This window comes from Rhinoraja longicauda, chromosome 28 (assembly GCF_053455715.1).
Source record: "Rhinoraja longicauda isolate Sanriku21f chromosome 28, sRhiLon1.1, whole genome shotgun sequence".
NCBI lineage: Eukaryota > Metazoa > Chordata > Chondrichthyes > Rajiformes > Arhynchobatidae > Rhinoraja > Rhinoraja longicauda.
Genome location: NC_135980.1, coordinates 10,790,005 through 10,813,613, shown reverse-complemented (window position 1 = coordinate 10,813,613; position 23,609 = coordinate 10,790,005). Strand labels below are relative to the sequence as shown.

At 47.3% G+C, this 23,609-nt stretch overlaps 1 protein-coding gene across 2 annotated transcripts in view; it reads left to right on the top strand.

The window, feature by feature from the left end:
• LOC144607002 (rho GTPase-activating protein 45-like) overlaps positions 1–23,609 on the top strand; it is a 137,994-nt gene that overhangs the window by 82,270 nt on the left and 32,115 nt on the right. For both annotated transcript variants that reach the window (XM_078423523.1, XM_078423522.1), the window contains exons 4-10: positions 3,833–3,917; positions 9,771–9,843; positions 15,749–15,824; positions 17,374–17,511; positions 19,004–19,068; positions 20,360–20,470; positions 22,194–22,274. In XM_078423523.1, coding sequence (XP_078279649.1) covers positions 3,833–3,917; positions 9,771–9,843; positions 15,749–15,824; positions 17,374–17,511; positions 19,004–19,068; positions 20,360–20,470; positions 22,194–22,274 — 629 coding nt within the window. The remainder of the gene's footprint in view (positions 1–3,832; positions 3,918–9,770; positions 9,844–15,748; positions 15,825–17,373; positions 17,512–19,003; positions 19,069–20,359; positions 20,471–22,193; positions 22,275–23,609) is intronic.

The following is a 23,609-nucleotide window of genomic DNA, read 5'->3' as shown; positions in this document are numbered from 1 at the left end:
CATAGTGGCAGAATTATCCCATTCGGCCCATCAAGTCTACTCTGCCATTCGATTATGGCTGATCTATCTTTCCCTCTCAACCCCATTCACCTGCCTTCACCCCATAACTTTACATCCTCACTGGGTGGTGAAATCGAGAGGCTTCAGAAACAAACTCTAATGCAATCAGTAGAAACAAGACACTGCAGATGCTGGTTAACTAAAAAAAACACAAAGTGCTGGAGTACTCAGAGGGACAGGCAGAATCAGATGCTGCCCGATTCACTGAGTTACTCTAGCACTATGTGTCTAATGAAACCAGTCACAGCTTGTATGACAGATGTTGCGCTGAACAATTGTGCTCGGTGCACTGAGCCCTGCTTTATCTCCACTTCCCATTCCAATACCGACCTATCTGACCTGGGCCTCCTCCATTTCCAGCCTGTCCGACCATGTCAACCAAGCACCCATCTAAGCTAGTCCCATTTGCCCCCCATTTGATCCATATATTCCTCTAAATCTTTCCTGTACATGTACCTGTCTCAAAGTCTTTGAAATGTTGTAATTTGCTCCAATTCATCGGAATTTAGTGGAATAGGATAAAGGTAAAGAATTCTCTACTTATATTCCTAATCTTAATTCAAATATTTTCTAATGACATTTGGCTGCTGGAATCAGTGTTAATATCTGATGATCCCATCAATCTCACCTCACCCTCAGCCCCCTGTCCCCACCCCCGTAACTGATTCTCTTTCATGTCCATTAACATCCTTGAATTCCTCACCATGCGCGGACACATGCGAGTGTTTACAGTGACTAATTGACGCCTCTAGGACGTGGGAGTGAACTGGAGTGCATGAGGGGAACCCACCTGGACACAAACAGTGCCGGTGGGCAGGATCGAACCGGGGTCACTGGAGCTGGGAGGGAGCAGCCTCAACTGCTGCCCTGCTGGGTCACCCAGGCAACATTCTGGGGAGTCTGAAGCTGGTTATTGAATGAATGGCAGATGCACTTTAATGTGGATAAGTGTGAGGTTATCCACTTTGGTGGTAAGAACAGGAAGGCAGTTTATTATCTGAATGGTGTCAAGTTAGGAAAAAGGGACGTGCTACGACATCTGGGTGTCCTAGTGCGTCAGTCACTGAAAGGAAGCATGCAGGTACAGCAGGCAGTGAAGAAAGCCAATGGAAGGTAGTTGAGGCCAGTTCATTGGCTATATTTAAGAGGGAGTTAGATGTGGCCCTTTTTGCTAAAGGGATCAGGGGGTATGGAGAGAAGGCTGGATGATCAGCCATGATCATATTGAATGGCGGTGCAGGCTCGAAGGGCCGAATGGCCTACTCCTGCACCTATTTTCTATGTTTCTATGTTTCTATGGAATGTTGGCCTTCATAACAAGAGGAGTTGAGTATAGGAGCAAAGAGGTCCTTCTGCAGTTGTACAGGGCCCTAGTGAGACCGCACCTGGAGTACTGTGTGCAGTTTTGGTCTCCAAATTTGAGGAAGGATATTCTTGCTATTGAGGGCGTGCAGCGTAGGTTTACTAGGTTAATTCCCGGAATGGTGGGACTGTCCTATGTTGAAAGATTGGAGCGGCTAGGCTTGTATACACTGGAATTTAGAAGGATGAGAGGGGATCTTATCGAAACATATAAGATTATTAAGGGGTTGGACACGTGAGAGACAGGAAACATGTTCCCAATGTTGGGGGAGTCCAGAACAAGGGGCCACAGTTTAAGAATAAGGGGTAGGCCATTTAGAACGGAGATGAGGAAAAAGCTTTTCAGTCAGAGAGTTGTAAATCTGTGGAATTCTCTGCCTCAGAAGGCAGTGGAGGCCAATTCTCTGGATGCTTTCAAGAGAGAGTTAGATAGAGCTCTTAATGATAGCGGAGTCAGGGGGTATGGGGAGAGGGCAGGAACGGGGTACTGATTGGCGGATGATCAGGCATGATCACATTGAATGGCGGTGCTGGCTTGAAGGGCCGAATGGCCTACTCCTGCACCTATTGTCTATTGTCTATGATCGTAGCGCAGGAGAGCAGTGGGAAATACAGTGGGGGAGTAGGGAGAGAGGGTCTCACAGAACTCCCGTTGAAGAGAGGACAAGAACCTCTTCAAAGTCGGCACACTTTGAGGAGATTTTGCAGTGGAGCAGACAAAATGTAGCTTTTTGATTATTAAGGGCGTCTAAGGTTACGATGAGAAGGCCGGCAAATGCCAATGGAATAGTCCAAGTCAAACCTAGTCATGACCTTCGTGGCTGCAGCCTCCCCTCTCAGCTGCTTCAGAATTTGTGCCATTTCAACCCAGCCCCAAGAGTCCAAACTCATCTTGACTCGCCAACAGTTACCATTTAACCCAAACTGTTCTGAAATCAATAGGACAAGGAGAAAAGAAGGGAAACAAGGAGGTTCGTGTTCTGGTCAAAGTCTTTAGTCACAGATGCAGAAGCTGGTGTTTCTCTCAGATGTAGGATAATGTATCTAATAGGATAGTGTTAGTGTGGAGGGTGATTGCTGGTCAGCGCGGACTCGGTGGGCCGAAGGGCCTGCTTCCACGCTGCATCTCTAAAGTAAAGTATTCTAAATCCCATCAGTTGGATTGAAATCCTGCCGAGGTTAACAGTCACAGCACAGTGCAGCACGGGGCGGCACGGGGCGGCACGGGGCGGCACAGTCACAGCACAGTGCAGCACGGGGCGGCACGGGGCGGCACGGTCACAGCACAGTGCAGCACGGGGCAGCACAGTCACAGCACAGTGCAGCACGGGGCAGCACAGGGCGGCACAGTGCAGCACAGTGCAGCACGGGGCGGCACAGTGCAGCACGGGGCGGCACGGGGCAGCACGGGGCAGCACGGGGCGGCACGGGGCGGCACGGGGCAGCACAGTGCAGCACGGGGCGGCACGGGGCAGCACGGGGCGGCACGGTGGCATAGCGGTAGAGTTACTGTCTTACAGCGCCCGAGGCCCAGGTTCGATCCTGACTACGGGTGCTTGTCTGTACGGAGTTTGTACGTTCTCCCCGTGACCTGCGTGGGTTTTCTCCGAGGTCTTTGGTTTCCTCCCACATTCCAAAGATGTACAGGTTTGTAGGCTAATTGGCTTGGTGTAAATGTAAATTGTCCCTAATGTGTGTAGGATAGTGTTAGTTTGCGGGGATCGCTGGTCGGTGCGGTCTCGGTGGGCCGAAGGGCCCGTTTCCGCGCTGTATCTCTAAATTTTAAACTCTAAAAGAGAGAGCTCTTGTTAGGCCACTCCAGGAGTAGAACCATTCCTACTGACTCTGATTTGGATCCAGCCTGTGACTTTCCCAGCATCCCGCGGGCTTTTACTTCACTGATCTGTCAGGCAAACACTGTTTCCATTCTGTATTTCTAAACTAAACTAAACTAAACAGCCCTTCCAGTGCTTTAGATTCAGATTTTACAACACAGAACAGTATAGCACAGGGACAGGCCCTTCAGCCCACAATGTCTGTCCCAAACATGAGATCAGGTTAAACTAATCTCCGCTGCCTCCACATGATCCATTCCCTGCTCATCCGTGTATTTTTCTCATTTTGCTAAAGTATTTTGTTCGAGTGTGCGAGGGGTCTCTTCTGTGCTCTCCGACTCTGTGATCTGCGGCATAATTATTGATGAAATGTTTGGAGCAAAAGTTTTTTCTTTGAATGTAATGATAATGCAATTAATTTTCAAAGGCATCACTGCAAGGCCTCGTGTGTGACGCCACCCAGAATTAAACTGGACCATTTATCGTCTGTCTCTTAAATCTCATCAGTCTGCTTTTAATGTGAGCTTTGCAGAGGGTTTTGTCCCCATTAAGACTTTTGTTTCTTCTTCCTTCAGGCTTCCATTATGAATCCAACAATGAAAATGATAAAAAGGAGTTTGAGAAGGCAATTGAAACGATGGCCGTGGCCTTTAGCAGCAAGTAAGTATATCAGTCCCTCGAGACACTGGGTCCGAAGAAGGGTCCCGACCCGAAATGTCACCCATCCTTATTCTCCAGAGATGTTGCCTGAGCCGCAGAGTTACTCCAGCACTTTGTGTCCATCTTTGGTGTATATCAGCATTTGCAGCTTATTTCTACATATCAGTCACTCGTCTGGATGGAGGGAGCATTAGCAGCAACAACATGTACGGAAAATAGAGAGCACAGTGTCGGAACACAAGGAATGAAACCAGCCTTTCATGTTTGACTATTGAAACCCTAAGTTTGTAAAGCTGCCTCGTGACTGCCTCTCATCAGCATGAATAGCCTCAAGAGTCTTTTGGGGCATGGCAGGACGGTGGTGAGGGCAGCAATGTGGCAAAATGGTAAAGCTGCTGCCTTACGCGCCAGAAACCCGGGTTCAATCCTGGCTAGGAGTGCTGTCTGTATGGAGTTTTGTACGTTCTCCCCATGACCACGTGGGTTTTCCCCTGGTGCTCTGGTTTCCTCCCACATCTCACTGACATACAGGTTTTTGCAGGTTAATCGACTTCAATAAAGATTGTAAATTGTCCCTAGTGTGTAGGATAGTGCTCGTGTACGGAGATCGCTGGTCGGCGCAGACTCGGTGGGCCGAAGGGCCTGTTTCCGCGCTGTATTTATCTACTAAACTAGACCGTGTGGCTGGGGCATTTTGTGCCTCCATTTTGGGCACTGCCGACATTATCTTGGGTGCCGAGGACCCACAGGTAAGATTGTGGTTCGGAAGGAATGGGTAGAAAGCAAGGAGGTCTGTCAAAGAGGCGCACAAAACCAAGAATTAAACCTTCTTTATTCAGAGAGTGTGGAATATATGACCATATCATCATAGATAGACACAAAATGCCAGAGTAACTCAGTGGGACAGGCAGCATCTCTGGAGAGAAGGAATGGGTGATGTTTTGGATTGAGACCCTTCTTCAGACCATATCTTATACAGATGCCTAGAAGGTGAGACTAAAAAAGTACAGAAAGGAGACAGGGTAGTCCAATAATAGAAAAGCAAGAAGTGCTTGAGACGCTCAAGGGAGTCAGGAAGCATCTGTGGTTTCGGTCTGGTACGGTCCCAACCCACTCCATCGCCTGTCCTCCCCTCCACAGACGCTGCCTGGTCTGCTGAGTTCCTCCAGCACTTTGTTTTTCTCTCGATGACACGATTGCTGGGTTTTTTTCCGCTCTGTTTTCCCCCCCGCCTGTCTGACTGGCCCAACCCGTCACCTTGATCCAACTCAGCATGCGTCTCTTTGGCTGTTAAGTCTACCCGGGCATTTTTTACCCTCAAGATTTGAATCCGCAGCAGCAGGTTCACCCACAAGTCAAATGATACCCAACGTTTAAATAACACTGAAAAAATCCGTCGGAGCGGATACGAGCAAGTAAACAAGAGGAAGTGCCTTTAGGACACAAGTGTGGTTAATTTTAGCAGACAAGATCGATGCTTGCATTAGGTCCACCTGCAGATTGGATAGGAGGCAGGTCCTTCGAGATGATAACCCTACTGACGCAATCAGGAACAGCCTGATAACAATGAGGCCGCATGCATCCTGGACCACTGGGCCTTGCACGAAGAACTCACCAGAATGATGGATAGGAAATAATGTCGCAGCAAGGTTGCAGGGAGGGGGATGACATTGTTGCAAAAGGTAAGTGGCTGCCAACCTGTCCACGGTGCGTTCTTTAAAAGCACAATTCTTCTTTGTTCAAATGCACACTTCGTGTTTTCAATTTGGCTGCAGGAAGTGGCTGGTGAGATCTAATGGCTGACATGGAGGCAGGAAGTGGAGTTTGTGTGGGCAGGTTATCAAGTGCTGGCTGTCAAAAGCGAGGAGGTGCATTGAGGGATGGGGGAGGTCTTCAAGTCGTGCGCAGTGTCAAAACACAGCCAGATATCCAGCTCTCTTGGGATCGTGACCTCTGTGGTGCAAGGATTGTGATGAGAACGGATCACAATATTCCCATTGAAATACTGAGCCCATGACCGAAGTGTCCACAGATAATGAAGAAGTAAAACCGATTCTGACGTAAGCGATTGAGTCATACAGGTTTCAGCGCAGAAGCAAGCTACCCTGACTCTCCACTTCATCTCTTTATCCTTGCTTCCCTACAGCGATGAACGTGGCTCTTTTCAGAGAACATGGAGAGGTGATATTCTGGATCAGGACCCTTCTTCGAAGAAGTGTCCCGAATCGTCACCTATCCACGTTCTCCAGAGATTCTGCCTGATCCGACGAGTCACACTAGCACTTTGTGTCTTTTTTTTGTGAACCAGCATCTGCAGTTCCTTGTTTCTTCATGGTTCTTTTAAATTAATCTAATACCTTTTTTAGATGCAATCAAATTATTTTCAGTAAACTCTTCTGACAAAGCTTTGCGTAGCCCAAGGACTTTACATGGAAAGTGATCTTCTGAACTGAAATAGTGTGCTTTGTTCATGAACACTTCAAATCCACTCTGGTGGATAGCACAAAGCTTTTTGACAGATCAGTTCAACATATTGGGTGTTAACATCACATGGTTAACATTACTTTCCTTTCTGACTTGGTCACTTCACCCGCATTACGTTCTTTAGCAGAAGCCTCAGTTCCGCTAACAGCATTTCCCAATGATCAATCATGCTTTAAGCTCTATTCCATTGGGGAAGGAGTGGATGAACTACCCCCGGCTCCTGATCAATATTTATCTCTCTGCAAACGTCACTGAACCAGATTAACTGATCAGGTCCACCGAGCTGAAACGAGGAACTGCAGATGCTGGTTTTCAAAAGAAGATGCGAAGAGTTGGAGTAACTCAGCGGGTCAGGCAGCATCTCTGGGGAACATGGATAGGTGACATTTCGGGTGGAGCTGAAACATTGCTTTTCCATGTTCTCCAGAGATGCTGCTTGACCCGCTGAGTTACGCCAGTACTTTGCGTCTTGTGTATGCCCACCTTGCTGCTCTGAGCAAATTGGCAGCTGCGTTAGTGGCCCAATAGCGAAGGTACATGCCAAGCTCCTCGAGCGGTTCTGATGCAGATGTAAAAGACACCACCAGAGTGCAGCTTTCTATCTGCGTTCTCGCTCTCTTGAACCAGGGCCAGAGTTTAAGAATAAGGGGTAGACATTTGGAACTGAGATGGTGAAATGGTGCAGAAATGCTACTGTTGCTTTTCTCAGTATGGCCACAATTGCAGGGTTTACATTGTACATAATCACATGAGGAAAATGCCCTGGTGGTGACAATACTGGAAAACTGAAGACTATACCAGGTTGAGCTATGGATCCATGCAGCTTCATCAACTACCAGCAACCATGGGGCCATTAAGAATGACTATGGGGGGGTGCAATTGAGCAGTCTATCACTGTCCATTACTACAGTACACTAGGTCGAATAATAGAGGAGCCAAAGCTATTTGACAGATCAGTTCAACATATTGGGTGTTAACATTACATAGATACATAGATACAAAGACAATAGGTGCAGGAGTAGGCCATTCGGCCCTTTGAGTCAGCACCGCCATTCAATCTGATCATGGCTGATCATCCACAATCAGTACCTCATTCCCGCCTTCTCCCCTTATCCCTTGATCCCGCTAGCCCTAAGAGCTCTATCTAACTCTCTTTTGAATGCATCCAGTGAATTGGCCTCCACTGCCTTCTGAGGCAGAGAATTCCACAAGTTCACAACTCTCTGGGTGAAAAAGTTTTTCCTCATCTCAGTTCTAAATGGCCTACTCCTTATTCTTAAACGGTGGCCCCTTGTTCTGGACTCCCCAACATCGGGAACATGTTTCCTGCATCTAGTGTGCCCAATCCCTTAGTAATTTTATATGTTTCTATAAGATCCCCTCTCATCCTTCTAAATTCCAGTGAATACAAGCCCAGTCGCTCCATTCTTTCATCATATGACAGTCCCGCCATCCCGGGAATTAACCTCATGAACATGGGCTGCAACATTGTTGTCGTTTCCCCCTCATCTCCTTTCTAAAGGTGCGTCCCTTTACTCTGAGGCTGTGCCCTCTGGTCCTAGACTCTCCCACTATGGCTCGACCTTTCCATTATATTCTTACTGTTGCCTCTGCCGTCGTAGCAAATGGAGTCCAGAACCAGGGGTCACAGTTTAAGAATAAGGGGTAGGCCATTTAGAACGGAGATGAGGAAAAACTTTTTCAGTCAGAGAGTTGTGAATCTGTGGAATTCTCTGCCTCAGAAGGCAGTGGAGGCCAATTCTCTGAATGCATTCAAGAGAGAGCTAGATAGAGCTCTTAAGGATAGCGGAGTCAGTGGGTATGGGGAGAAGGCAGGAACTGATTGAGAATGATCAGCCATGATCACATTGAATGGCGGTGCTGGCTCGAAGGGCCGAATGGCCTACTCCTGCACCTATTGTCTATTGTCTATTGAATGGAAAATGCTGGAAACACCCAGCATGTCAGACAGCATCTGTGAAGGGAACGGTAGCGCAGCGGTAGAGTTGCTGCTTTACAGCGAATGCAGCGCCGGAGACTCAGGTTCGATCCTGACTACGGGTGCTGCACTGTAAGGAGTTTGTACGTTCTCCCCGTGACCTGCGTGGGTTTTCTCCGAGATCTTCGGTTTCCTCCCACACTCCAAAGACGTACAGGTATGTAGGTTAATTGGCTAGGTAAAGGTAAAAATTGTCCCTAGTGGGTGTAGGATAGTGTTAATGTGCGGGGATCGCTGGGCGGCACGGACTTGGTGGGCCGAAAAGGCCTGTTTCCGGCTGTATATATATGATATGATATGATATGATATGATATGTTAATGAGTTTCACATTTTCAGCATCTGCATTATTTTGCTTTGGTAGCATTTAAACTTTGCAGGTAGAAACAATGAACTGAGTTACCCCTGCACTTTGCGTCCTTAAACCTTGCATTTTGCCCTTGACTTTGGACTGGTTTATTGTGGGGCACTGAATCAGCAATCTGCGGAAAGAAAGCAGTCAATGTTTTGGGGCTGAGAAGCCCTAAAGAACTCTCTAATGAAGGGTCGTGGTCCGAAAACATTGATTGCTTTTCTTTCCACAGATGCAGCCTGACCTGCTGAGTTTTTGTTGCATTTTCTGTTTTTATTTTCTTTCAGATTTCCAGCATCTGCATTTTTTGTTCAATTGTTTTAGACTGGGGCATCATTTTCAGAGGAAGTAGTTGAGTGAAGAAGTGTCTACCTCTGTGGAATGGGAGGATTGAGGGGGCAGGTCAGCAGGAGTTGCTCTGATGTAGCTCCCTGATGACTCTTCACGAAACAATGCTGTCAGCCTTGGAGTAAATGTTTTAGTTTTAGTTTTCGAGGTTGAGCGTGGATACAGGCCTATTGCCCCACCGAGTCCATGCCGACCATCGGTCACCCTTTCACACCAGTTCTATGTGATCCCACTTTTTCGTCCACTCCTCACACACTAGAGGCAATGTACAGCAGCCAATTATCCCACTTGAGCATTCCACTCCCTACACACTTTGAACAATTTGTACAGAGGCGTACTAACCTACAAACTCACACGTCTTTGGGATGTGGAGTGGGGGGGGGGGGGAAACCGGAGCACCCAGAGGAAACCCACGCAGTCACATGGATAACGTGTAAACTCCACACTGACCACACCCAAGGTCGGGATCGAACCCGGGTCTCTGGCTCTGTGAGGCGGCGGCTCTACCAGCCGGGCCATTGCACCGCCCCAACTGTGTCTTTCTGAATTCCAGCTGGAGTTTAACTGAACGAGCATAAAACGTGCAAGAGGGGAACTTTGACTTTGAAAGTAAATGGAGATGTACAAGTTGAGGTTTGCCGAGCGCTCTAACTGTGATTTCCTCTCTGCCAGTGTGTCGGAGTTCCTCATGGGTGAAGTGGACAGCAGCACTCTGTTATCATTGCCACCGGTGGACAAGTCCAGGGTGAGTGGATGGAATGGGCCTGGGGGTGACACAGGAGCGTTGCGTGCGTACACTAACCACTGCCGGAAAGCTCCAAGTCAGTCTAACCTTTATAACTCCTCACTCACCACATTCAAAACATCACTGAAGTCTCACCTTTATTCACAAAATGCTGGAGTAACTCAGCAGGTCAGGCAGCATCTCGGGAGAGAAGGAATGGGTGACGTTTCGGGTCGAGACCCTTCTTCAGACTGATGTCGGGGGTGGGACAAAGGAAGGATATAGGTGGAGACAGGAAGATAGAGGGAGATCTGGGAAGGAGGAGGGGAAGGGAGGGACAGAGGAGCTATCTGAAGTTGGAGAAGTCAACGTTCATACCACCGGGCCGCAAACTGCCCAGGCGAAATATGAGGTGCTGCTCCTCCAATTTCCGGCGGGCCTCACTATGGCACTGGAGGAGGCCCATGACAGAGAGGTCAGACTGGGAATGGGAGGGGGAGTTGAAGTGCTGGGCCACCGGGAGATCAGTGGCGTTAATGCGGACCGAGCGCAGGTGTTCGTTACTCCAGCATTTTGTGAATAAACTGAAGTCTCACCTGTTCAGTACTGCCTTCAACCACTGAAGGTCACCTCACCTTCTGTCTCCTTTCTCTGTTCGTTTACTTATTTATCTATTTATTCACTTCCCTATGTTCTTTAAATCCCTGTAAAGCGTCTTTGAGTGTATGAAAAGCGCTATATAAATGTAATGCATTATTATTATTATTATTATTATTATTATTATAACTTGTCTCCTTGGGGGTTGTGTTTCTGCCGCCAAGTCTTGGAAGCCTGAGGATGGTGAACGACCGAGGCAAAGATGGCATTCAGCTCTAATCAGATCTATCCAGTCTGCCTGCATTACAGTGCCATACATTATTCATTAAGCAGGATTATTCCTGGGGCAACGTCTTTAGTTTTAAAACTCGCTGACCCATGGGATTTAAAAAAAATGTACGTAAAGCAATTAAATAGCAACATATTTATCTAGGAAATGATGGGTCAGTGTAGGGTCATATTTCACAATTAGATGTGGTTTTTATTCGACAGAAGTTTTAGCTATCTATTTTGCAATTCTTTTTGGTGGCGACATTTTATTTTACCTTTGTCCCGCCCCCCTGACATCAGTCTGAAGAAGGGTCTCGACCCGAAATGTCACCCATTCCTTCTCTCCTGAGATGCTGACTGACCCGCTGAGTTATTCCAGCATTTTGTGAAATAAATACCTTTAATTTTACCTTCCTCTTCTCACAACAATTAAACATTAATTTAGGCTGGTCGTTGAATGGACTGTCCCTTTGCCTCACGCATGAAATCTCCTCTCTTGCCATCCTCAATAACGTCGGATAGATCCCATCAGGGGGCTGATCCACCTTACTGCTCTTCAAGAGCCTCGACACCACCTCCTCCTTGATCTCAAACTCCCCACGTTTATGAGTCTCCCCCCACACTGATCTCGCTGTCCTTCTCCTTAGTGAATACAGATGCAAAGTAGTCATGGAATGTTCGAGAGGGGAAACAGGCACTCTGGCCCAGCTTACCCTCACCAGCCAACATGTCCCCTCTACAATAGTCCCACCTGCTTGCATTTGGCCCATATCCCTCTAAACCTGTCCTATCCATGTACTTGTCTAAATGTTTTGGGGAGAAGGCAGGAGAAGTGGGTTAGGAGGGAGAGATAGATCAGGGAGAGGGAGAGATAGATCAGCCATGATTTAATGGCGGAGTAGACTGAGAAGATTGAGGGGGGATCTTATAGAAACGTACAAAATTCTTAAGGGGTTGGACAGGCTAGATGCAGGAAGATTGTTCCCGATGTTGGGAAAGTCCAGAACAAGGGGTCACAGTTTAAGGATAAGGTGCAAGTCTTTTAGGACCGAGATGAGAAAGAGAGTGGTGAATCTGTGGAATTCTCTGCCACAGAAGGTAGTTGAGGCCAGTTCATTGGCTATATTTAAGAGGGAGTTAGATGTGGCCCTTGTGGCTAAAGGGAGCAGGGGGTATGGAGAGAAGGCAAGAACGGGATACTGAGTTGGGTGATCAGCCATGATCATATGAATGGTAGTGCAGGCTCGAAGGGCCGAATGGCCTACTCCTGCACCTATTTTCTATGTTTCTATGTTTCTATATTTCTAGACGTGATGGGCCGAATGGCCTAATTCTGCTCCGACAGCTTATGATCTTATGTTTCTTAAACTGCCTCCTCCGGCAGCTCATTCCATACACCCTCCACCCTTTGTGTGAAAAAGTTACCCCTCAGGTTCCTATTAAATCTTTCCCCCCTCATCTCAAACCTATGTCCTCTGGTTCTTGATTCCCTTACTCTGGTCAAGAGAATCTGTGCGTCTACCTGATCTATTCCTCTCATGATTTTGTACACTCGTTTGGTACCTCGCTTACATTCGCAGATTCATAGCATAAATTCCTTCTATTGTCCTTGAGTTTGATTTCCCTCTTCTTTTTTATGTACATGTAAAAAGCCTTCGGTTATTTTTAACATTTGCCTCACCACTGACATTTCATGGTCACTTTGGGCCCTTCTAATTGCCCGCTTGAGTTCCTGCAAGTTTGCTTTATATTCCTCAGAAGCTCCATCTCATTTCATCTTTCCAAACCCTATATTCACTTCCTTTCACTCTGTGGCCAAGTTTAGAACTTCTTTGGTCATCGAAGGTCCCCTTAGCTCGCCGACCTTCCTTCCTCCTTACTGGAACTTGTCAGTCCTGAACTTTGATCAACTCGCCTTTAAACGTCTCCCACATCAAATGTGTTCTTACTCTATAATATCTGCTCCCAAATGACTCTCTCAAGTTCCTAACTAATAATTTTATAATCTGCATGACCTCAATTTAGTGCCTTTCCCCCCAAATGCAGACTTAACCTTATTCATTACTGCCTTAAATGTTTTGATCACGGTTCCAAAATACCCTTCCATTGAACACTGGTCAGTTTGACAGACTCATTTCCCTGTACAAGGTTCAGTGCTAATGCTACACTTGGCCCCATTTCATTCTCCCTTCAATCTCCCCCACATTCCCCTCAATTCAAGGCATAGAAGTGTGAAAACGCACACCTCCAGATTTAAAGACCGTTTCTTCCCAGCTGTTATCAGGTAAATGAACCATCCTACCAGCAACTAGAGAGTAGTCCTGAGCTACTATCGACCTCATTGGAGACCCTCGGACTATCTTTAATCGGACTTTATCTTGCACAAAACCTTATACCCTTTATCGTGTGCCTGTACACTGTGAGTGGCTCGATTGTAATCATGTGTTGTTCTTCCGCCAACTGGATAGCACGCAACAAAAGCTTTTCATTGTACCTCGACAATAAACTAATTCCCTCCGGAAGTTTCTATTCATCTTTTCACGGGGGGGGGGGGGGGGGGCAATTTACAGTAGCCAATTAACCTGTCAACCTGCACGCCTTTGGGATGTGGGAGACCACCCAGGGGTCCCATGAAGGAGCAAATTCGAACAGAGGCCAGGATTGTGAGGCAGCAGCTCGACTAGTGGCTCCACCGTGCCACCTGCCTGCGTTCAGTAGACGTGAACACTGAAACACGGTGCTAATTTGGCAGTCGGGTGGTTCATTTGCTGAGATTATTACCTGCAGGACCACTGATCTAGAGAGATTGTTTCCGAAACCCACCCTGGCAGCTGAACAGCTTCAGCTGTTAAATAAATGGGAAACAAAAAGCATTTATCAGTGGCAGCAATCACAAAACTACCGGATTGTTATGGAAATTCATTTGGTTCTCTGGGGTCTTCCGGGGAAGCTAATCCATCGTCCTTATACAGACATGGTCCTGACCCATCAATGTGCTTGATTCCTTGGTTCCTGCTCAACCCAGGCCATGACGGGTGGACATTAAATCCAACACTACCTGTGTGTCCACACACTGCAGTTGAAGAAATAGTTACTGCAAAGGAAGCGGAGAGGTCCTGGGTCACCTTAATAAACATTTGGACAGGTGCATGGGGAAGATAGATTTAGAGGGGTATGGGCCAAATGCAGGCAGGTGGGACTAGTGTAGATGGGGCATGTTGGTCGGCATGGGCAAGTCGGGCCGAAGGGCCTGTTTCCACGCTGTATGACTATGACCGCTTCAGAGATGGAGTAAATGATTCCAGATCAGAGAAGTGGGGCAAGATCCAGCAGGTAGTTGGATGAGACAGCACTGGCTGATGCCACTGAGCGTGGTTGGAAGTTAAAGCTGAGAGCTCCGGATATGTAGAAACCAAAGATGGACACAAAGTGCTGGAGTAACTCAACGGGTCAGGCAGCTTCTCTGGAAAAAAACGATAGGTGATGTTTCGGGTCGGGACCCTTCTTCCGACTAAAGACTTCAGACTGTCTGAAGAAGGGTGCTGACCTGGAATGTCACCCATCACTTTTTCTCCAGCGATGCTGCCTGACCCGCTGAGTTTCTCCAGCGCTTTGTGCCAAGCTCCGGATATTTTACTGCCTTGCCTAAAATAGTTTCTAAGAATTGTTTACTCTGGTGTCCTCCAGCTATTTGACACAGTGACTTTGCAACGTGTTAAACCTTCACGACTGAATCGACAAAGTGTCCTACTCAGCAGGCTGACTAACACGGTTACATAGCCACATCTGAATGACACTAATTACAGTTTGTCCCTTCACAATCTTTTCCTGAGGCCAGAGCAACACAAAGTGAACGACATTCTGCTTTGGCCAAGATGTTCCGCGAAGGTGATAAAATAGTCACTCCCCGTTGGTTTGCCTTCCCCTCCATTTCCCCTTGGGGCTCGCTGCGTGCGACAAAGCTCGCCAGTGGCGACTGTATTCTGCTGCCTCACCCACCTGGCTGTGGATCTGTGTGGGAACCGATCCCCAAAACCCGGTCTTCTCCAGCGACCTCGCTGGGCGTAGATCGGGAGCAGTCGGTTTACTCGTTCCTCTTGTTGGGGCGTGGAGCTCGGTACCAACACCACAAGCAGCTCCTTGGCTGTGGCTGGCTGACTGCATACTGCACCAGTGCCTCAACCATGCATGGTTCCAATTCGATGTTTCCCCCCGGATGAGACCTCCCTCTGTTCACTGAGGTGAGGAATTTGCAAAGGATTGTTGTTGCCGCTGATAGATTTCCATGTTTATTATGGGTCTTACCAGAGTAACATGTTTACATATCTGTTGTGCAGCTGAAAGTAAGAATTTAATCGTGTAGGAAAATAACTGCAGATGCTGGTGCAAATCGAAGGCATCACAAAATGCTGGAGTAACTCAGCGGGTCAGGCAGCATCTCCGGAGAGAAGGAATGGGTGACGTTTCGGGTCGAGACCCTTCTTCAGACGAAGCCAAAGTGTTTTGGCTTCAGGAGGGTTTACTCACTGAAGATAAATGAATGCCTTTGATGCTCATTTATTGCGAGCAAAAATCTGAACAGAATAGGATGGCACAGCGGTGTAGAGATAGAGTTGCTGCCTTACAGCGCCAGAGACCCGGGTTCGATCCTGACAACGGGGGTTGTCTGTACGGAGTTTGTACGTTCTCCCTATGACCACGTGAGTTTTCTCCGGGTGCTCCGGTTTCCTCCCACGCTCCAAAGATGTACAGGTTTGCATGTTAATTGGCTTTGGTAAGTTGTAAAATTGTCCTTAGTACACAGGACAGTGTTGGTGTATGGGGTGATCGCTGATCACTGCAGGTTGATGTGCCTGTTTCCGTGCTGCATCTCTAAAATCTAAAGTCTAAATCCTAGTCCAAAATCGCCCCTGTGCTGCTCGACTTGGCATCTTGTGATAGGGTTCAACAACGGGTTTATTCTGGCTTAAGCTGAAGGTTTGTTTAAGTCACTTGTCCAGGACGTTTGGTTTATTCATCGATGCATTCATGAAATCTCATTGTTATTGTTTCCCTCCAGTCGATGGAGAATCTGTATGGCGGGATTGCTGGACAGGGTGACGCTGTGCTACTGAAAGATCAGTTCAGCGATGGAGGTAACCAACCTTTCTGTGCCACTTTGTCTGCACGAATTAAATAGTGAGGCACTTTTAAAACATCATACAAAAATAACTGTTGAAGAATGGCGTTGGGGTTTGGAATGAGGGAAGATATCCTGAGGAGCATCTGTGGAGGGAATGGAGAGGCGGCATTTCGTGTTGAACTCTTCTTCAGACTGATTGTGGTGGGGGGGGAAGAAAGAGGTAGGGACGGCAATGTCTGGCAAGTATTAGGTGGATGCACGTGCGGGTGGGGGGGGGGTTATTGGCAGACGGGTGGAGTAGGTGACGAAAGCTAAAGATGAAGCGGAGATAAAAGGGTGTCGGATAAGGAGAGAAGAGGAATGAAATGTAAAGCAATGGGAGTGATATAGGCGGAGGGGACGGGAAGGGAGGAGGGAGAGAGGGAAGGGTGAAAGGGGTTACAGAGACAGAGAGGGAATATTTTTCATTTGATAATCCTCAGGGACCGCCTCTACATGTTTGAAAGAGGGTGGTGGCGCGGCGGTAGAGTTGCTGCTTTGCAGCGCCACAGGTTCAATCCTGATCACGGGCGCTGTCTGTACGGCGTTTGTACGTTCTCCCCGTGACCTACGTGGGTTTTCTCCGGGATCTCCAGTTTCCTCCCACACTCCAAAGACGTGCAGGTTTGTAGGTTAATTGGCGCTGGTAAAAATAGTAAATTGTCCCAAGTGTGCAGGATATGTGCGGGGATCGCCGGTCGGTGCGGACTCAGTGGGCCAAAGGGCCTGTTTCCCTGCTGTGTCTCTAAAGTGAAACTAAATCCCATCACTTGGATTGAGATCCGGCCCGTGATAACAGTAACAACACTGCCTCTCCAGAGCTTTAGATTCAGACTTTACAACACAGAACAGTACACCACAGAAGCAGCCCCTTCAACCCACGACTCTGGCTTCCTTCATAATCGAGGATGCATACCATCTGTCCAGATGACGTATATCAAGCCCTTCACACAACACGTCATCAGGTTTTAGCCCAGACTAAGCTTAGTCTGGAAATTCCATTTAAAAATAGTTGCAGTGGGGGTCCCGAAACACAAAGTCTCCCTTCCTTTATTGTCTGTGGCCAGGACCAGAGTATTCCCGTCAGAGAGAAAAATAGCCCTAACGTTTCAGGGAACCATTACGATGGCACGGTGGCGCAGCGGTAGAGTTACTGCCTTACAGCGCCAGAGATCCGGGTTCGATCCTGACTACGGGTGCTGTCTGTATGTACGGAGTTTGTACGTTCTCCCCGTGATCGCGTGTGTTTTCTCCGGGTGATCCATTTTCCAACCACACTCTGTAGACGTACAGGTTTGTAGGTTAATTGGCTTTGGTAAATTTGTAAATTGTCCCACGTGTGTAGAATAGTGCTAGTGTACGGGGTTGTAGCTGGTTGGTGCGGACCCAGTGGGCCAAAGGGCACTGTTTCCATTCTGTATCTCTAAAGTCTAAAGACTAGGCGTGCATCTCCCGTGATCCTGCCTGAGGAACTGGATCAAAGTGTCTTTGTTCTCAGTTGGCCTTTCATGTTTGGATTGCAGGCTGCCCGTCCACGGAAGAAGTGGACATCATTCTTCAGCGGTCGGAGGGTGGAGTTGAAGCCGCTTTGCAATACGCCAAGACCGTCTCCAAGTACATGAAGGATCTCATTACTTACCTGGAAAAGAGGATAACTTTGGGTGAGAGGCTGCCGAGTTTATTACAGTTGTAGTCATTGTCATCAAAGAACACAGTCATCAACGTCAGCTCATTCCATGCGGATATTTCAGACATCCATGCTGTTATTGGACAGTTCCATAATAATAGTCTGAAGAAGGGGCCTGACCTGAAACTTCGCCCCCCATGGATGATGGCTGACCTGCTGAATTCCTCCAACGGTTTGCTTTTTGCTTAGGATTCCAGCATCTACAGTTCCATGCATCTCTATCATAATAGTGATTCATTGCTTGCTCCAGCCAGCAGCTTGCCACCACACCCCATCCATAACCCCCACCCACCCCCGCCCCGGTCATGCCTGTCCCGCACCGCACCGCCCCACTCCTGATCATCTGCCCTACCCCACTAATCTTTTGCACCACATCTCCCCTGGACCGGCCTCTGTCCAATTGTCCCCCACCCCACCCCAGCCCCACCTTCAGTTATTTGCCCTGATTCCACTTCTCCCCACCCTCCCACCAACCAGCTTGGTAAATCCCTTGGGAAATTTAAAAGACAAGGTACTGCAGATGCTGGAAATTCCACTTTAAAATAGTTGAGGTGGAGTCCTCCCAAAAAAAAAGACAAAAAGTGCACAAAGTAACAAAGTTACTTACACTGAGTGGAGTAACTCAGCAGGTCAGGCAGCATCACTGGAGAACATGGATGGGTGACGTTTCGGGTTGGGATCATTCTTCAGGGTGGGAAATTTATGGTTGCACTAATACTTGTTGTCGTTTTTGTGATCAGGACTTTGTTGGCAAGGCCAGCATTTATGTCCCATCCCTAAATGCCCTTGGAGCAGTGGTGCTGAACAGTCCTTCTGATGAAGATGTCCCACAGCGTTGCTGGGGATGGAGTTCCCAGGTTTAGACCCAGATATTTATACCCACAGTCTGGATTATGAGTGCAACTTAGAGGGGAACCCATGAGTGGTGAGGGCGGAGGTTTCGGAGATGAGCAGTCTGTGAGTAACTAGTGTGCATTTTGTAGATGGTGCACTCTGTAGTCACTGCACTAGTGACTAGTTTGAATATTGGTTTTGAAAAATGTTTCCAAAAACTTGCTACGAACCCCCTAGAAATGATTTGTACAGCAGAGATTGTGAACTCCCATGTGTAATAATCTAACAAATCTTGATCAAGTGCTGCAGGAAAGTTCCAATACCTGTAGATGTTTGTAAGGTGGAGATTGACAGATTCTTGATTAGTACGGGCGTCAGGGGTTACGGGGAGAAGGCAGGAGAATGGGGTTGAAAGGAAAAGATAGATCAGCCATGATTGAATGGCGGACTAGACTCGATGGGCCAATGGCCTAATTCTGCTCCTGGAGCTTATGATCTAATGAATAATGGGCAGTTTGATAGTGAATGCTTCCACGAGAAATCGGCCATGTTAAAGTGACAGTAGATACAAGATCCGTTATGTGATTCTTCCAGTTTTATAACAATGGTTTTGTTGGTTGTAATTTATACAGAACTGGACTTTGCCAAAGGTCTGACAAAAGTGATCCACACGTGTCGGCAGGCCATCACTCACGAGGTAAGGAACTACGGTGAACTATTGCAGGGTGATTAAACGGAGTTGTGCTGACAAACACCACCATATTGATTGCTGAATCTAGTCATCAACACAGGGATTCATTGTCATGCAGCAGATGGGGATGTTGACCTGTACTTACTCATGGTGTGTTCCAGTTCACTGGGCTGCGTACATGACTGCTTTACCCACAAGGTGTATGATAAATGCCAGTTCTATCTTGAATCCAGGTGTCCAATAGCATATACGGATTTAAGAAGAAACTGGGTACTTAGATGAAGGGAAAAAAAAGGATGGAGGGATGCACTGACAGGATTAGATAGAGAAAGTGGGAAGAGGTCTGGTTGAAGCATATAAAGACGTGCATGGAATAGTTGGTACCAATCTCCCGCTTCCATGCTGTGCACTTTATGTAGTTCCATACAATTGAGAAATCTTAACCAAGCTCGTCTCAGCTGCACTCTCTCGGTCTACGATCCTTAACACCAACAGGCCAAGAGCTACACTGTCACATCCAAGGTTAGGGATGTGGTCTCAACCAGATGTGGTACTTTTCTTGGATGGTGTTGAGTTCGTTGAGTGATGTTGGAGCTACAATCACCCAGGTAATTGGAGAGTATTCCATCACAATGCTGACTTGTGCCATGCATTCGGTGAAATACAGAATTTCTCATGTCCCAAGACTAACTTAACAAACGTAACAAATAAATTGATCATATTCCAAAATTAGTGTAAGAAAATAACTGCAGATGCTGGTACAAATCGAAGGTATTTATTTCACAAAATGTTGGAGTAACTCAGCAGGTCAGGCAGCACCTCAGGAGAGAAGGAATGAGTGACGTTTCGGGTCGAGACCCTTCTTCAGTCTGAAACGTCACCCATTCCTTCTCTCCTGAGATGCTGCCTGACCTGCTGAGTTACTCCAGCAGTTTGTGAAATAAATATTCCAAAATTCGGTCAGAATTGCCAATGCCGTTGACGCTTAATTCGGTTAGTGTTTAATTTCCCTGTTCCAAGTAGACACTACATTTCAATGTTAGTATCTAAGAATAATCCTCAGCTTCTATCCTTCTATTTCCTACCAATAGAAGCACTAAAATTAACAAGAGTCAGTTCAGCCAGTCATAAATCTGAGCTTTGAATGCAAGCACCAGTGAGCAGCCGACCACACTGCGTTATACCAGAGGTAGAGGAAATGTGCCTGTGTACAGCACTGTACATCACTGTGAGTCTTTGAGTGATTCATTGTTTCCCTTCACCTAATGTTTCACGTGCATTCATTGTGTCCTCTTAGCATCAAGTGCCATTTCTGTCGATCTATTCACTGGCACTGGAGCAAGACATCGACTATGGACAGAATGTGGTGCATGGGGTTACCATCCTCCAGAATCAAACCTTTATCCAGGTAAATGAAAGTCCCCCAAAACATCCACAGCCCGTAGAAATTTGAAATGAGCTAGAGAATGCGGGGAAAAGCTCAGTGGAGATCAACACAAAATGCCGGAGTTACTCAGCAGGTCAGGCAGCATCTCTGGAGAAAAGGAATGGGTGACTTTTCGGGTCGAGACCCTTCTTCAGACTGAGAGTCGGGGGAGAGGGAAACTAGAGGTAAAGCTCAGCGGATCAGGCAGCCTCTGCGGAAAGAGAAACAATTAACGTTTCAGGTTCGGGATGTGATCAGAAGTGAGAAAGAGAGAGACAAGCTGGTCTAAGTAGTAGCGAATATAGGGAGGCCGATTGTTGGAACAAAGAGAATTCCTCTGATGGGGTGAACTAAGGTGACTGTTATGGGGCAGATAAAATTATTTGCGTGAGACTTTGCTAATTTTGTATGTTGCTAATTTTATATAACGTCAGTAATGTTGTAAAGGCTAGCACACTTCTAATGTTTCTCCAAGATAGTGGTGTTTAACAGGCTATGAGATAGGCACATTTGGTCCACAATGTCTGTGCCGAACATTATGCCAACTGATCTCATTTGCCTGCACATGATCCACATCCCTCCATTCCCTGCATATCCATGTCATAGAGTCGTACAGCATGGAAACAGGCCCTTCGGCCAGAACTTGCCCACGCCGTCCAAGATATCCCATCTACACTAGTCCCACTGTCTGTGTTTGGGCCATATCCTTCTAGTCTTTTCCTATCCAGGAACGTGTCCAAATCACAACTTTTAAAAGAGATTCGGACAGGTACATGGATAGGAAAGGTTTAGAAGGACATGGGCCAAACAGAAGTTGAGTGCCACCTTTTGAAGCTGTCCATGCCTGTTTTTCGAAAATTGATTTCTCTGTTAATTTACATAGCAACATGGAAAATAGGTGCAGGAGAAGGCCATTCGGCCCTTCGAGCCAGCACCACCATTCAATGTGATCATCGCTGGTCATCCACAATCAGTACCCCGTCCCTGCCTTCTCCCCATATCCCTTGATTCTGCTAGCCGTAAGAATTCTATCTAACTCCCTTTTGAATAGTTCCATACAGTCACCACTCCATGGGAGATGGAGATGTTTTACTTATGATTGTTACTTGAAGCTTGGCACTTGTTTATATTTATAACACAACAAGGTCATTTGGTCCATCAGATCCATGTTAGGTCCTATTTACCATCTCTTTAAAAACCACAGGGAGAAGAGGATTAACATTAGCCATTCAGTCCTCTTATTTCCTTGTACCTCTACAACATTCTCTCTCTCACACATGCCCATCCACTCTCCTACAATTCCCTCTCTTGGCCATGAACCAAGAAAGTTGGTTACGGAAGTTGCTGGAGGAAGTCAGCGGGGTCAGGCAGCATCTGCGGAGGGAATGGTCAGGCAGCCTTTTGGGCCGGGACGCTTCTTCAGACTGATTGTGGTTGGGGGGGGGGGGGGGGGGTGGGGGAGGAGAGCTGGAAAAGAGAGGCCGGTGCGACAGGACAGTGTTTGGACTCTGGTAGGTGAGGAATGGAGCTAAATGTGGAGCGGTGGTGACAGAGGGGGGCAGTGGAGGGAGGGGGGATTCAGTGGGAGGAGGCGGTGTGGATTACTGCCTGCATTAACTGTGTGCGTGTGCGCGTGCGTGTGCGTGTGTGCGCGTGTGCGTGCGTGCATGTGTGTGTTGTTCACGCTGGTTTTGTGTTTGCACAGCCGCTGGCTGGAAGAAGATTGGATCACGAGAAGCGCAGAAAAGAAATTAAAGAGCAGTGGCATCGAGCACAGCGGAAACTGGTATGAGAATCTACCCTGAACATAACTCTCTGTTGTCGGACCAAAGCTAAAACTCCGCTCCATTGCTGATATCATGAACTGAAAACTGATTGTAAAATTTACTGTTGGCAGCGTCCTGCACAGATACTGTGGGCTGAAGGGCCTCCAGCATCAGAAATGTCAAAGACCACGATGCTTTGACCTTAAACGTGACTCAGTCAGTTTTGTTTTTTAATCAGAGTCAATAATGCAATTGATTTGGAGACTCACGAGACCGCAGATACTGCTATCCTGAGAAAAGAAACAGTGTGTTGGGGAACGCAACCGGCTAGGAGGGAATAGTCAGACGATGGTCTGAGTCAGGACTGACCCATTGGGCTTGCCTGCCCCATGTGACTTGAAGGCATTCATGTTATGGGATTAGAATCCAGACACGGTCCAGCAAAGAATCTGAAATTCTGCAGAGTTTTGATTCATCAACCTTTCTTAATTTTAACTTTAGAGGCATAAAACACAAAAACAGATCCTTTGGCCCGACTCCTCAATGCTGACCAAGTTGCTCCAGATAAGCTAGCACCATTTTTCTGCGCTTGGCCCACACTACTCTAAACCTTTCCTCTTTGTGCACCTGTCCAAATGTCTTTTAAATGTCTCCACTCTCACCATAAACCTATATCCTCCAATTCTTGATTCCCTTCCTCTGGATAAAAGATGCCGTGCATTCACCTTATCCATTCCCCTCGTGATTTTATACACCACTATAAGATAACGCGTCAGTCTCCTGCGCTCCAAGAGATAAAGTCCTAACCAGCCCAACCTCTCCCTATAGCTCAGACCCTCGAGTCCTGGCAACAGCAGTAGTTACTGCCTTGCAGCACCAGAGAACCGGGTGTGATCCTGACTACTGGTGCTGCCTCTGCATAGTTTATATGTTCTCTCTGTGACCGCGTGCGTTTTCTCTTCCTGCCCCGGATTCCTCCCACATCCCAAGGACGTGCAGGTTTGTCGGTTAATTGTGAACACTTTATTTTAAAGAAAACAAAAAGGAATGATAACATTTCATTGCAAATCAAAATGCTGAGGTTTGTACAGAAATAATTGCCTGGGGAATTTAATAAAATGGATGTATGAACGACGGTAGGTGGCACCGCGGTAGAGTTGCTGCCTTTTAGCTCCAGAGACCCGGGTTCAATCCTGACCACGGGTGCTGTTTGTACGGAGTTTGTACGTGCTCCCTGTGACTGCATGGGTTTTCTCTGGGTGTTCTGGTTTCTTCCCACACTCCAAAGACGTACAGATTTGTAGGCTATTTGGCTTGGTAAAATTGTAAATTGTCTCCTAGTGTGTGTAGGATAG